Here is a 14,452-nt window from a genome sequence, read left to right on the forward strand (position 1 = left end):
ATCTGACATCAAGTAAGTCCTCCTCTGCAGTAGTTGGCGCTATAATGCTGCAGATTGAAACATCCGTGTCAGAAATCTCTTTGTTTCGTTTTAGCCTCAACATGATTGGAGTTGGCAAAGTTCATTTACATGGAATTTGGATTTCAGTTGCAAGGGACATCGTGTAAACGCCGCATTTATTTGTCCTATGCACGTCTTTCTTTGCAAACCTGAAAGATTCCTACTACAGTGTTGACTCTTTTAACAAATGGCTGCTGTAAAAAGGGGGAAGCAAGCTAAGAGTTTCACGCCATATTTTATTTCATCCCAATAACACCTGGAAGGCCTTGCTGTGTGTGTGTGTGGGGGGGGGGGGGGGGGGGGGGGGCTCAGGGATTCTGCAGACTGTGACGAGCCCGCCACCCCCAGCTGTCCTTGAACTGTTGCGAAGCTCACAGCCCATCTGGCTGAATGGTCCTATCAAAACATGGCAATGATTGAAAGCATCTGAATGACCTCATTTCCCTAAGCGCTGCTGTGGAAATGGCGCCTTTTCTCGTGCCCTGCAAAATGATTTCATTTTTATGCAAAAGCATGGAAGTTTCATCTTTGAGCATTGCTGCACCATCGTGCAAATGGCCACGCCATCGACACGCGGGACGGCCTAATGAGCAGTTTGCACGTTTCCTCACTGGGGGGGCTTCAAAACCAAAACCAACTTTGATTATTCTGAAAGTCACACAATGGACTTGGGTGGACAATGAGATTTCATGTAAATGGAATTGTTTGGTATTCTAAATAATATTTAAGAATCACTTTTCCTCCATCTTCAATTGCAAAAGAAGAATTTCTCCAGCATGTCTTGTAAATTGCTTTTTTGGAAATTTGCTTTGGGGAAGACAGGAAAAAGTCCAACTATGAAATGACCCACATCCAGAGATTGGAGACTGGGCTGGGCCGGAGTGGGCTGGGGGGGGGGGAGGGGTGTCCTGCGCACGCAGCATTATGAGAAACGATCCCAACTGTGCCTGCCTGCCTGCGTTGTGCAGCGGGCGTCCGATCGCCGGCAATAGAGCGAAGCGACTCCAATCATCCGCAGCGGCGCTCCTAAGCTGCTGGCGCCTTTCCCCGGGCTGACGTCAGCTGCTCTCGTCTCCACCGCGTCAAAATGCTGCTCTCTGGAGGGGTGAACGCGTACAACGGTTACGGGGGCAAAGGCATCAAGAAGGTAAACTTTGCCGCTCCCGCTCGCCGCCGCCGCCGGTTCGACATCGCGTTCCCCAGCTCGGCGGGGCCGCGCAAAGCTGCAGTGTCCTTGAGCCCGGCTGCGCGTTTTGCGCAAAAACTACCGTGGGAGATGAATGTCGTGAGGTTGCTCCGATGGCTCTCTGTTCGCTTGTGCTCGTCCTTCTCCTTCTTGACTGTTGTGCACAAGAATAGCAACCGTGTGCTCATCCGGGCCATCTCACAGTTCTTCTCATGCCTTTTCTATTCCAACATTTTGCATCTTGCCACGCTTATTTTCATTCAATTCCTCGTGCCAAGTTGGCAAAGTTGCGCTTTGACGCCGAGCGACATGCCCCACCCCTTCCTTCCCTCCTTCCTTCCTTCCATCAACAACCGAAAGGGGCAGCCTCCAAAAAAGAAAAAAGTTCTCCACCAAGGCAAGTCACCTTACGTTCTATGACCACATGGACCCAGATCGATCGCAGGTGGACCAATAGGAAATTCGACCATGATTGACACTGTCATATATTTTTTAATATACAGCAGCAGATGTTCGTAGCACGGGATCACTTTGCATTATGAGCTTTATGGATCTCCAGACGGCTGCATGGATTTGATGGTTACGTATCCACATCACGTCTTTGCTTCAAGCCTGAGCTGTGACTGAATATGTGCAAATATTCACCCCGGTGGCTCGGAAGGCTTGAACAATGTTGAAATCAAACGGCTCGCTCAGCTGGCTGGGATCCAGATTGGGCTGGAATTTGTGGAATCCTGGATTTGGACAATGTTCTGACTTGAGGAGAGCATCTTCCACTTGATTTGAACAGCACACCAAAGTGACATAAAGGCAGGCCTTGTAAATCCACCTTCAACTCCTGGTTTGAGATAAAGGATTACAGCCCCCCCCCCACGCCTTTCCTCTGCTTTCTATTAACCCCCCCTGCTGCTGCTTTGCTTCTCAAGAGAACTTCAATAACGAACGCCAGGGCTCCTTGTGCTTTGCGCCTCATACCAAGTCTAACTTTTGTCGAAGGTGAACATTTGCCGCCAGATTTCACGTCACGTCACACTTAGACTCGCTTAGATGCTAAGCTAACCTTGACCTGGGGAAGCAAAATAGTGCACGAGCGAAGGAGGTGCCATCAATCGGAGGGCAACGGCTAAATTGCTCAATTTCTTTTTGCAGCAGACGTACGCGTCTCCCTCCATCCATCAGATGGCTCCGCCTCCGAGTCCCAACGGCGGCCATCATGGCGGGGAGCAGCTGAGCAAAACCAACCTGTACATCCGTGGCCTTCACCCCGGAACCGCAGACCAGGATCTGGTCAAACTCTGCCAGCCGTAAGTCACCCGACAAAGCACAGCCGCCCGGATGTTTGAATGAGTTTAAACGGGGAAGAAAAAAAAAAAAACATTCCAAGTTCTGCCATGGAAATGTTCTTTCTCGCGGAGAGGACTAGCCCGAGCCAGCTCACTGGAGGAGGAAGAGACCTTGAGAAAGCGAGGGAGAGGCCTATCTACTCTTTTCCAGCCGTCTGGAAGATACGCGAGGCCGCCCCGCCCGACAGGAAACGGCCAGCCCGGGGGAAAGGGAAAGACAAACACGGCGACGGTCCGGAGGGGGGGGATGGAGAGAATACGAGGCCTTGGAGTCAATTGGCCCCACTTTGTGGGTCAGGGAGAGGGCAGGCGCTTTCTTCTGCGGCGCTTCTCATATTACGGCTGATAAAAACGGCGTGAAATTTGCCTTTGAGCGCGGCGCGTTGGGCCCAGCCAGGCTAAGAGCGAGGATTCGGTTTCCAATAACATTTACTGGAAGGCATCTCGTCATCATTAGCTAAGATGCTAACGCGCCGCGATATAGATGGAATTTGACTCAAGTTTGAGAGTTGGATGGAGATGGGGCCCATCTCCGGCTACTCTCCAACACTTTTCTGGACTCGGCGTCTCGTGGAACGCGATCCACTCAGCCGACCGAGCGTGCCGTCGTAAATCCCGTCGTGAATGCCGAGCACTCGATTCGACTCGAGATGCAAGATGCCATTGCTGCTTGGAAAGAGAGGAAAGCATGAAATAGTCAGGGTCACATCAATAATACACACGGCCACAATTAGGAACGGCCGGCGATACGCATTTCCTTCTTCAGTCAGCGGGCGAAAACACATGGCAAAAAAAATGCTGACATTGCACTTCTGCTTCTGAACCAAACGGAGTGAGAATGTGGCCGAGCAAATCACGTGGCGGACTGGATCACTCACGCTTTGTTGTTTCTTGGTCTTCTGTTTGTTTTCAGCTATGGGAAAATAGTCTCCACAAAAGCCATTCTGGACAAAATAACCACGATGTGCAAAGGTAAAAAAAAAAAAAAAATGGAAAAGATATTTCTTAACTCAAGAAGCTCACGTATTTTCTCGCAGATGCGTGCAAATGAATGTCGATTGGCGCTTCTGTCAACGATTCGCTCTCGTGCTTTTGCAGGCTACGGCTTTGTCGACTTTGACAGCCCAGCCTCGGCTGAGAAGGCAGTGACGGCGCTCAAGAAGCTGGGCGTGCAGGCGCAGATGGCCAAAGTAAGCACTGATTTAAAAAAAACGAATTCGGGCCCGTGATTTGAAGTGAAATTGAAAGAATATAACATACGGTTGCGGCTGTCATATTTAGTTATTTTGAAGTGCTTTATTTGGAAGGCTTATGGATTGAGTTGACTATATATGCCGTCAGGACAAAGAAAAGAGCAATTCCAAACTCAATGAGCACACAACAGTGCAGCTTCAAAACAAAAAGGAATAAAGGTTCACCAACCTTCTCAAGAGAACAAGCACGCAACACAAAACAAATCATGAAGGTTTGAAAGCTAAATAAATGGCTTGAAAATTGTAAGCAAGTCTTTATTGATTGTGCTTTTCAACAAAATGAAAAGGATGAAATAAACGCGGGAACTTCGAAATAAAAATTGCCTCTGGCGGCGGCTCCATCATGAACTGTTCTGAATGTTTCTGCTTTGACACCATCAATGGATTCAATTATAAAAAAAAAAATCCTTTCCCTTCTCCGCCCAAATAGCAAGGGGATGGATGACCTTGCGCAAATGTTTTTTTTTCTTTTTTTCCCCCCCCTCAAGCCGCATTGGGTACCTTCCTGTTTTTCCCGCCGCACAACAAAAAGCCAATTAAGCGCTCCGTGAATGCACACAAGTGTAATTGTGGATGACGCGCGGGTGCGTGGCGACGCTACGGGGAACCTTTCCCAGTTCTCCCTGGTGGCATCTGACTCATTCAGTGGCCCGTGTGGTGCGGTGCTCAGCCGGACGCACGGAGGAAAAGACCGAGAGTAGCGCGCGCGCACGCAGGCACGCACGCACGCATTCGAAGCCTTTCTCTCCCGCACACGGACACGCATTGCGCCGGCCGGGTAAGCCGATCTGCCATTAAGCCGCATCACTGATATTCATACGGCTTCTTCCCTCCCGTGTGCTCAGCCAATAACTTGATTTGGCTATCTGTGTCGGATTACGTAGTATTCGCCGCCATGCTGTTTGGAGGGAGGGAGGGGGGGGGGGGCTCACCTTCACCTCAGGTCATAGCAGTCACGTGTGCTCTGCTAATGGCATGGAAATGAATTCACACTGCGTTTACAATTTTGTGAGATGATGAATATGCATTGTAGCTACGTGGCTTATTTGGAACACGTTGGCGAGCAGGTTGATGTTGGCTGCTGCATCGAAAATGAAGCTGGTCATCATCGCACGTGCAAATACGTCGTCTTTTTTTTTTTTTTGGGACTTTTTACTTTGACCACATTTGAAAAGATGTACTTGGTGAAATTCGGCTTTTTCAAGCTCTTTGTCAATTTGAAAAAGCTGATGAGGCTTTCGTATCGCACCGCTGCTTCGATGTTCATTTTGAAACGCTGCCGTCGTCCACGCCTCACGCTCGGGCCATCACGCGACAGGCCCCGCCTCTTAAAGGCACACTGGCCTATTGTACTTAATACGCTAAAATAGGTCGCAATTGGGGGGGAAAAAAAATAGCAAGACGACGCTTGACGTTGCGTTTCATTCGGCCTTTGTGCTTCCAGCAACAGGAGCAGGACCCCACCAATTTGTACATCTCCAACCTGCCGCTCTCCATGGACGAGCTGGAGCTGGAGAACATGCTGAAGCCCTTCAGCCAGGCCATTTCCACGCGTATCCTCCGCGACGCACGCGGAATCAGCCGAGGAGTGGGCTTTGCCAGGTTCCCGTTTCCTCGCTCGTTTGCAGCGTTTGGTCTTCGTTCCTATGATCTGCCTTTCATTCTTTTCTTGACTTTGCAGGATGGAGTCAACAGAAAAATGCGAGGCCATCATCCAGCATTTCAATGGAAAATATCTCAAGACTCCACCCGGAGTTTTAGGTGACTCATTTGCTTTGTTTTTTTTTCCCCCCACTCTCCAATATGAGTTTTCTCCCAATCAAATATTCCTCAATGTCCTGGTCCAGTTCCACCGAAGCCTTTATTGTGTAAATTTGCTGATGGAGGCCAGAAGAAGCGCCAGAGTCAAGGAAAGTACCTGCAAAATGGACGAAGCTGGACCAGAGATGGAGACACTGTGAGTTCAAAGCACTTTTGTGGCCCTCAAAACTTTTCTACGGCAGCCAAAACCTAATTCCTCCCTCTAGGGCAGACTGACCCTCACCTATGACCCCGGATCAGCCTTAGCCAACGGGTCAGTATGCAGCGGCGCGCGCACGCTGCCCGAAGGGAAGGCGAGGTCGACTGAAAGCGGCTGGCTCGCTCCCGTCCGTCTGTCTCGGCAGGTTCTACAGCATGGCTCCTAACAGGATGGTCGGACCCGCCTCGCTTTCTCCGTACATGCATTCGCCCGTGTCCGCCTACCAGGTAGACAGACAGACAGACGCTCACGGAAAGGTCTTCTCACTCAAAGCAACATTGTGCTCGCTCGCCGTCAGGTGCACAACCCTTCGTGGCTCCACCAGCCGTCGTACATCGTGGCGCCCTCGGTGAGTGGCCGCCGTCCGTCTGTCCCGTTGGCATTTTCTCGCGCCTGTCAAAACACCACTCTCCTTAAGGGAGCGGTCCTGACGCCGGGGATGGAGCACGCCGTGTCCATCCAGCCCACGTCCATGATGGGACCCCTGGCCCAGCAGCTCGGCCAGCTCTCCTTGGGCGGAAGCGGCACAGTCAGTCATCTGCACACTTCATAATGTTTTGGTGGAAATCAGGAGAACTGAAACGATGAGCGCACTTCCTCCCCGACTGGGTTTTATCATGCAATCCATCCATCTTGCCCCAAAAAAAAAATGTCTGAAGACTATTGCAACTCTTTTCCAGTACCCATCTCTGCAGGGGCCGTACGTGGCCCAGTACCCACAAGTGCCTCCTACCAACATCTCAGTTGAGGTGAGTCCAACACAAAGTGCGCGCTCGCGTTCCCCGCTTGCCTGACTTTGGCGTCGTCCCTGTTAGGAAAGCGCCGTCCAGCAGTCCGTCGCCATCGAGACGTCCACTGAACCCACAAACTTCTCCTACCAGCGTAACAAGTGAAGACCAAGTGTGAGTCGGACTGACTCACCACCGGTGTGCGTGACTTCACCTGATCTCCATTGATTGATTTTCTTCCATCTGGGCCTCTCCAAAAGTCCGATCTCTCTCATCTGATGAGCCTGGACCGTGACGCAGAAAGGACGATTTTTTTTTTTTTTTGGAGCTCCTCTGGTCTGGCAAAGACGGTGATGGAATGAAGTGGAGAACATTATTTTGACCGACATGTTTTCTTCTGGGGAGCTAGGATGTTCAGATTTTTCTCGCTTCTTTTTATGGTACATATTTGAATTTTTGTTTTGCTATTTTGTTGTTCCCACACGCAAAGCAACTTGATCTAACTCACAATCGTGACAGGCAACCAACTCCTCAAACTTGTCACAGCGGCAGTTTCGTCGGTTGTGAAAGTTTGACCGAAGAGTCTTTTTTTTTTTCTTGACAACGCTTTTGACAATCACACAATTCCTCTCGAGTGAAGAGCAACATGGATTGAAATCATTCCAGCGAATGCGCTTGGCGTCCACTTTGAATATTCCAACAAGTCACCGGTGCATTTTCTACTTTTTTCCAAAGAAACCCAAAAAAAAAGGACTGACATCCCGTGTGCGATCTTCAACACGTTTTCCTGCCAAACTGCTTGAAAATACAAGAGAGCAAGTCAAATGCAGAGCAGTCGGAATACTTGCAGGCTGGTGTTTTTCTCCGCAACTCCTTTTTGTGTTTGACGTGTGCTGTTTTTGTATTATTTAAATGTTTTGTTTCAAATTGTTCCTAATTTGATTTTTATTTTTGATATCATGTTGTGTGCATCAAGTGTGTTTCCATCCTTTTGTTGTATTTCCACCGCCATATTTTATTGGACGTTCTGTGCTCATTCAATGTTTTTTTTTTTTGGTATGGTAGCGTTGAACTTTAGCTGCGACAAACAAAGGTCATCTGCGACAGATTCATTTTTTTTAACGGGGCAACGAGTCGCTCGAATAGGCTGCTCACAGCTGGTACTGTGTCAATACGTCAAACATTGCTCATCAAGTCCGAGGTCTGATCTATGCAATTATGATCTTATCCTTACAATGGCAATAATATATTTCTGAGATACGTGACCTCAAAATGTTGAGGCGGCGGCTCACTGGGACTCATAGATGAATTTGGGATGACTCAGCTTTTTTTGGAAATGTACACCATCCCAAATCTTGGGCCAGTTCACATTTGTGTGTCATGATGTCACTCTTTACGTCCGTTACTTGGGAGAAAAGCCACAGCTTTTGATTTGAAAATAAATAAGTGTTGACCTCCATCAAGAAGGCAGATATTTTCAACCACGCGTATCCATGTGTTTGTGTATTGCAGTTTCGGAGACGGCAGAATAGTTTTTGTTTTCACAAATGCATGAAGCGAGTCGATGCAAGTGTCGGCTCTCAGGGCTACATTTTGGGGAAAAAAAAAAAAGGTTTTCATGTGTTGAACAATAGTTTGTAGAGGAAAAAAATCGGTTTTGACAAAAAAACAATTAAGAATTTATTACAAGAGACCTACTACATAAAAATAGGAAGTACCAAAACAAGTTCTAAGATGAAGTTGGAAAATATTTTGAATATACATCGCCCAAATTTGTTAACTCAGAAGATAGATAAAATAGACTTTGAAGTCTTTTAGCAAGACTAACGTGTTTTCTGGCGATTGACGGTAGAAATTTACCTCCCTGCTTTCACATGCTGCTCAACAGCAAAATAAGAGCATTCCAAGTTGCGCACTCCGAGGCAATTCAAAAACCTTTTTAATCAACATAAAAAAATATTGATCTTTTTCTTATGTCAATGTGTATATAACACGAAGCAAATATACAACCATTGTGGGGCCCAAAAAAACAAAAAACCTTTTTAATCAACATAAAAAAATATTGATTTCTTTTATATCAATGTGTATATTACACAAAGCAAGCAACAACTGTGGGCCCAAAAAAACAAAGGCTAGTCCACAACGTTTGCTTTTGCTGGATTACCCCATTTTCTTGTGTAACGTGACGCCGCACTTCTCAAAAACACGCTCGTCTCCCACCGAGAGGCGTCTCCGCTTCCGACTCCACTGCTGACAGAAGGTGCAGAGTTGGAGGCGGGACTCCACGGGACTCGGGTAGCTTTTTATCCACATCACAAACCCAAGTCTCAAATCATTTTAATACCAACGAGACGTGAGTGAAGAGCCCTGCCTGCAGTGACACTTTATGAGTTGTCGTTTTCCTTTTAGAAAACAAAAACACGATGACACTCAAAGGTGAGTTCCGGGATGACGGCCGTCAAAATCTGACCCTATTGGTTGAATATGAAACTTGATCCTCCTTCTCTATTTGTTTTCCACAGTGATAGTCTTGCAGAAACATTGTAATGTTTGAAGTCAAACCTCAGGTAGAGAACTGGGAGGCAGTGCTTGGTGCTCCAGGGACTTCCTGTCGGCCAAGTTGAGAGAAGCCTCGGAAGATAAGCGAGAGCGGCGGCGGAAGGGGGCGTCAGTCCCTGATCTGATTGATAAGCTGGTGTTCTTCCAAAAGTTTCCCCCCCTCCACTTTCACAACAGCTTGCGATTCACGATCTCCCAAACCATTCTCCTCCTGAAATATGGCATTTGCTTCTGCAAAAATGACAGAGATCAAATTGGGGCTCACTGTGGGAGAGGACGGGAGTGCGGCGAGCCTGAGCGGGTGCATACCTGCGTGAAGGTGATGGCCTTGTCTTTGGTAATGTAATCCGCGTATTTGCATGTGAACATGCCACAGTCGCTGCCGTTCATCTGCTGTGGGATTTCCTGCAAAAGGGAGAACACAAATACTAATGCTGCCAGGCACGCTTCGGTTATGGATGCAAATGAGGAGTTCATAAGGGATAAGATGGATGAAAAGAATGATTATTATTTGGAGACATAGGACAATATGCAAAGTATCATTTCTGGCCAAATTGTTTTTTTTTGCTCCTCCCTGTGGATGATTTCCGCAGTCAATGAAACAAGCGGGCTATTGTGGTGAGAGCGGATTAGAAGCAGCTGCGTTTTGCTTTCCTCCCAGTGACATGTTGGGCCGCTGACAAAGCACCAGAGGTGTCTTACTGCCACCTGGTGCATTGGAGTCGCGCTACGTGGGTGAGACAAACTGGCCAACAGTGACACTTGGGGGACAACACGTGAAACTGACTGTTCTCCTCTGAGTGATGAAAGTTTCCCAATGAGGGTCAGTCAAAAATAAATACATTTATGTTTAAAAAATATATTTAAAAAAATGAGTGACTTACCTTGCGCTTTTTGCTGCGTAAAGTCCAACCTGCGGTGTCCAGTTTTTTGCCTTTTTTGTCCTTGCTTTCTTGTTGCAGGTAATCACTAGGAAAGGACACACGGCGTGACTCTCAACAGCTTGCGCCAAAAAGAAAAAAAAGCACAAGTGTCCCCTTTCAAGTGCACTCGTTAAACTTACAACAAAAGCTTGCACGCTTCGTCGTTGTTTCCTCCCATCGAGTCAAAGTACGTAACTGCCTTTTTGCGGAAATCCACCACCTGCGAAAAGAAGTCGGATGAGAAAAGCGTCCGAGCCAGCCCTTTCACCCGCTCGCCGACACTTACAGAGAGGCACCAATGCATACTCAGGTGGACGGGGACCAAGAGGATGTCTTTGGAGAAGATGTCCATCTTCTTGGTCCAGCGGCGGACGGCCGAGTAGCCGCTGCTGCGCAGTTTGGGGTAGAAGAAGGTGCTGAACGTGTTGACGGAAGGCAGCTTGGGGCTCTTGCTCCTCTCCACCAGCAGGTTCATGTAAAAATTGATCACCTTCAAAAGGGAAAGGCAAGAACGGTAGAATAGACTCGACCGAGCCCACATGGAACATTTCATAGGCATTGCTTGTCCTAACTCAGATTTATGAGAAAAAAATTTGATTGGAAAACGTCTATTGGTGAGAGACAACAGAGCCTTGGGCACGCTGTTCAGTCGGAGCTCACCTCGTCGTTTAGCCAGCTGAGGCCGCTGAGGGTCTGCAGATCTTTACGCGTCAGACTGAGACCGAAACCTTCACTGAACACTTCGTCGGGACTCCCGCGTCGCAACACCCTGTCGACTTGTGCTTCCATTTCCTGACCAAATGGAATAACAAGCACCGACTGGTAAGGCAGGTAGCAACAGTCAACGTTTTTTTTTTTTCATTTTAGTACAATGAGCAGGCACCTCTGTGAGTTCCGGGAATTCCGGCTTGTCTTCCAAAGCCTCGGACTTTTGTATAACGAAAGTCAAAGGAATCTCCTTCTCCAAAGGAACTCGAACGTGAAGTTCCACATGGGTGGCGCGCTGGCCTCCTTCCGACAGGCGCTAAAAGACGACGGGCGGTAACACGGTCAGGTGAAATGCAACATGGCCGAGCACCGAGACTAGTGCGACGTAGTCTCGTCACCTGTCGCTGCAGGCGGGTGGTCAAGGCCTCCTGCTCTTCGATCCGTCTTCGCCTTTCTCTGGCCCGAGAGTCATAGATGCTGGTTCTGAAGTCACAGGACATAATGCAGCAGTTGTTTCAAATGAACAGAATGACCACAAAGACGTTCAATTCTTCACTTACAATTCTTTAATCCACAACTCAGCCTGGAAACACGGCATGCTGGGAAGACAAAGGAGAGCATGTTGTCATTTGCAAAAAAAATAAAAAATCTATATATATATGTGCATCATGCAACTGGATTTGAAGCCTCGCGTTAAACGACCTATTTTGTTTATTCACACAAGAAACAAAATGAGCAGCTTGAACAAGGGCGTGAAGACATCACACTTGCGTAGTTCTTTACGTTGAAAGAAATTCTAACCTCTTTTTGCTCTTTTGCTCATTTACAATAATAACAGAGTCGTCGTCGTGTGCTGTAAAACAGAAGAGAGTGCGACAAACAAAGAGTAAGTTAACGTGAAATCAATTCAGGACTTGGCCGGAAAGGGTGCGAGCCGACCCGATGAGTGAGTGTCCCGAGAGCAGGAGTCCAGCACGGCGGACGGCGAGGGATGACCGGAGCTGAGGTCGGCGTCGGCGGACCAGGCCCGGGAGTTCCCCGTCTTGTAAGAGGCGCTCGCCGGGCTGGGAAGGTTGCTGGAGCTCCGGCTCGACGGCCCCCCGCTGTCAGGGGGGCTGCTCGGCCCCTCGGAAGAATCCCCCGTCGCCGAAGCGGCGAAGGAAGACAAGTGTAGCAGTCGGCGGCTGGGGCTCAGGAAACTGGTGCTGACGGGAAGAGGAGGACATTTTTACTAGCAACTGTGACCGGGCGCACCGCTGTTCGAGACGCATCGTGAAATTGCAACGATTGGAACATAGGAAGCAAGCGTACGTACAAATCCCTCTGCGACCTCACCACGGTAGGCGAGTGGCTGTTGAAAAGACAAGAGTGGCCGGCTGAGACCATGGTCAGAAGCTGCCTGTATGCCTCCTTCTCCTCTAAAAGAACAGACTGCAGAAAACGCAATCAGCCGACGGCTGGACAAGCACCACCGCTGAGCGATGAGGGCTCATACCTCCTGCGCGGTGCACCGGGCTTTGGCACCACGTACTTGGCCCGCCGTCGCAACGCGCAACGGCCTCTGCGCCACTTTGATGGGAAAGGTCTTGTCGTACATGCTGCCGCAGGAGCCGCTTGTCGCGGGGCCGCTGCTGAACACACCAAACGTAACGAATGCGTTCAGCATCCCACCGAGGCCACAACAAACACGGTGTGAAGCAATGTTTGGAATACCTCAGAGCGGCGTACTTTCTGTTGATGGGCCTGCCGAGCCGCGCGGAGGGGGCAGAGACGGGCGTGACGGTGGTGGGCGAGCTGCATGAATGCCCGTTTATTTTGGGGCCTTCCTGATGCGGAGCACTAACGTGCACGTGTCGCCTGCAAACTTTACAAAGAGACGAGTGGTGGCCTAGCCATCGTAGGGATATTGGACCGCATTCATCCTCAAACGTGAGCAGAAATATTTTTTCCCACCGAAGCTTGACAAGCGCAACCAAATGCAACAATTTGGGCAATAAACGTACCCGATCTGGGCGTTTTCCACTCCAAAGTTGTCACGGGAGCAGCAAAAATCGGATTTACGTCTGCGTCCTGAAGAAAGTACGACAGGCCACACACACATTTTTATCAACTTGTACAGAAACAACCAAAGAAATGTAACTTCTGGAAAGATAATGTGATTCTGCTGCTCTCTCGCTGCCACAAATTCGGGTAGGGCAGCTTTATTTATACAGTGCATTTTGTAACAACATTGTACAAACATTTTAAGGCAAAAGAATCTAAGTCTTTTCAAAAACAGAAGCAGTGAAGACATTTTGAAGTCGAGGAATAAAACCAAACCTTATATCAACCACTGGAATCCCCAAAACAATCCATTAAACATACAGCCCTGATTGCATTCACACCCTAGATTCTTGACTTACAGGAAGCGGCGTCCAACTTGCTGATGATGATGTGGGTGGCTGAAGTTCAAGACGATGACGACCAGAGAATGCAGGCAGTATGTTTTTCAAAGTTGGACTCACACTGGTCTTCATCCATGTCGCCACGCTGGAACTCCGATTCTTTAGTCCTTCAGCTGCAATCTTGACAGTGTCAATAAGATCTCCTGAAGGAAAACATGAGGTGTTAGAGAAGGGGCAGAGGGTCAATTCTGATGATGGGTAATATTAATGCAGTGATCGAATTACCCATTCGAGATTTCTTTAGTGTCACTTCATTTTGGTCGCCCACATGTCCGTCTCCCAAGCTTAAAAGAGAAGATAAAATGACCAACGTTTAGTTTTGTGATCAAATACTGCTTTGGTAACCTGTTCAAGAGCTTACCATTCAAATCTTCTTTTCCGTCTCATCCTATCGTCATCATCTCCGTCTGGCCGGTCTGTATGAGACGGCTCCACAGCTGGAACACCATTGCGAACGCTTGACTCATTGACCCATTCGTACAATTTATTCAGCATGTTTTCGAGTTTGCCCTAACTGCGTCGCCAGTTTACAATTAAATCGCTTCAAAAAGGTGCCGTCTAGCGGTCTTTGGAGCCAACACTAGCTGACCAAGCGCGAGTCATTCGAGCGAGACGCGTTAAACGGGGCTTATTCAAAAAGTTTCCACGGACCGATAGTTTAGCTAACGGGGACTTCGCTAGCCTGTTTGCTAGCAATGCTAACGAGCTCGCTAGCCAACGTTGTTAGCAACGCAGCTAATTTACAGGACTATGTCTAAATTACTCCAGGGAGGCGAGAGGTGGCAAACAATGCATTCGGAATGCCCCGTATGGTGTTGTGTACCACACTAAACCGTTTAATATCCTTAACGAAACAGTATTTGGCGGAAAAAAGTCGTCGAAGAGTACTATCTCCCGCTTCTTCCTCATTCAAAACCACAACATGGCTGAACGGTCCGCTCCAGTATTGAGAGATTTGATTGGATGGCTGCGAGACGTGCCAACTCCTATGTCGGTATGTTATTGGTTACTTCTGTGCCGGATGAGCGTTTGATAATGACGTCATAGTTGCCGGCGTTTACCGCGACGTTTTTCTGTCAGCGACGTGGAAAATATATATTTTTCTCATAACGTAAATAAAACAACATTTTGTCACAGTACTTGTGTTTCCCAATATTTAGAGACACATTTGCATGAAAAAGGGAATACTGTATAACAGCATAAGGCAAACATCAGTAAAAAAAAATCC

General features: G+C 48.2%; 2 protein-coding genes across 6 annotated transcripts; one reads left to right on the plus strand and one right to left on the minus strand.

Annotated features, from left to right (window-relative positions):
* Positions 1 to 1,048: 1,048 nt before the first annotated feature.
* LOC147062794 (RNA-binding motif, single-stranded-interacting protein 2-like) lies at positions 1,049 to 8,085 on the plus strand. 4 transcript variants are annotated; one of them, XM_085920137.1, is made up of 14 exons: positions 1,049 to 1,207; positions 2,396 to 2,550; positions 3,503 to 3,561; positions 3,688 to 3,779; positions 5,287 to 5,444; positions 5,524 to 5,603; positions 5,690 to 5,799; positions 5,870 to 5,916; positions 6,008 to 6,089; positions 6,161 to 6,211; positions 6,281 to 6,391; positions 6,543 to 6,611; positions 6,678 to 6,764; positions 6,851 to 8,085. In XM_085920137.1, the coding sequence occupies exons 1-13, from the start codon at positions 1,148 to 1,150 to the stop codon at positions 6,753 to 6,755; spliced, it is 1,152 nt and encodes a 383-aa protein (XP_085776263.1). In that variant the 5' UTR covers positions 1,049 to 1,147; the 3' UTR covers positions 6,756 to 6,764; positions 6,851 to 8,085. The 4 variants fall into 4 exon arrangements, with proteins under 4 accessions (XP_085776263.1, XP_085776255.1, XP_085776271.1 ...); XM_085920129.1 differs by having other exon boundaries at positions 6,678 to 8,084; XM_085920145.1 differs by having other exon boundaries at positions 1,049 to 1,206; positions 2,401 to 2,550; positions 6,678 to 8,084.
* A 189-nt stretch (positions 8,086 to 8,274) lies between these two features.
* Positions 8,275 to 14,207, minus strand: senp1 (SUMO specific peptidase 1). Of its 2 annotated transcripts, none has more exons than XM_085923335.1 (18): positions 13,586 to 14,207; positions 13,450 to 13,508; positions 13,183 to 13,367; positions 12,784 to 12,850; positions 12,494 to 12,644; positions 12,276 to 12,408; positions 12,096 to 12,211; positions 11,720 to 11,985; positions 11,582 to 11,633; positions 11,341 to 11,379; positions 11,179 to 11,263; positions 10,956 to 11,096; positions 10,733 to 10,864; positions 10,359 to 10,562; positions 10,213 to 10,292; positions 10,034 to 10,118; positions 9,459 to 9,554; positions 8,275 to 9,380 (listed from the first exon to the last, which is right to left on the minus strand). In XM_085923335.1, exons 1-18 carry the CDS (start codon positions 13,717 to 13,719, stop codon positions 9,318 to 9,320), a joined length of 2,088 nt encoding a protein of 695 aa, XP_085779461.1. In that variant the 5' UTR covers positions 13,720 to 14,207; the 3' UTR covers positions 8,275 to 9,317. The 2 variants fall into 2 exon arrangements, with proteins under 2 accessions (XP_085779461.1, XP_085779452.1); XM_085923326.1 differs by having other exon boundaries at positions 12,276 to 12,411.
* Between the last annotated feature and the right edge of the window lie 245 nt (positions 14,208 to 14,452).

Source organism: Syngnathus leptorhynchus, chromosome 1, assembly GCF_054491065.1.
Source record: "Syngnathus leptorhynchus isolate UIUO chromosome 1, UIUO_Slep, whole genome shotgun sequence".
In the NCBI taxonomy this organism is placed as follows: Eukaryota; Metazoa; Chordata; class Actinopteri; order Syngnathiformes; family Syngnathidae; genus Syngnathus; species Syngnathus leptorhynchus.

Bases quoted from the DNA above. Each gene is read 5' to 3' on its own strand.
- LOC147062794 (XM_085920137.1), top strand. From the start codon at position 1,148: ATGCTGCTCTCTGGAGGGGTGAACGCGTACAACGGTTACGGGGGCAAA. The intron at 2,551-3,502 runs GTAAGTCACCCG...GTTTGTTTTCAG, and splicing joins CTGGTCAAACTCTGCCAGCC to CTATGGGAAAATAGTCTCCA. The intron at 6,090-6,160 runs GTAGACAGACAG...GCTCGCCGTCAG, and splicing joins CGCCCGTGTCCGCCTACCAG to GTGCACAACCCTTCGTGGCT.
- senp1 (XM_085923326.1), bottom strand. From the start codon at position 13,719: ATGCTGAATAAATTGTACGAATGGGTCAATGAGTCAAGCGTTCGCAAT. The intron at 12,412-12,493 runs GTATTCCAAACA...TGGTGTGTTCAG, and splicing joins AGAAAGTACGCCGCTCTGAG to CAGCGGCCCCGCGACAAGCG. The intron at 9,381-9,458 runs GTATGCACCCGC...TCATTTTTGCAG, and splicing joins AGGCCATCACCTTCACGCAG to AAGCAAATGCCATATTTCAG.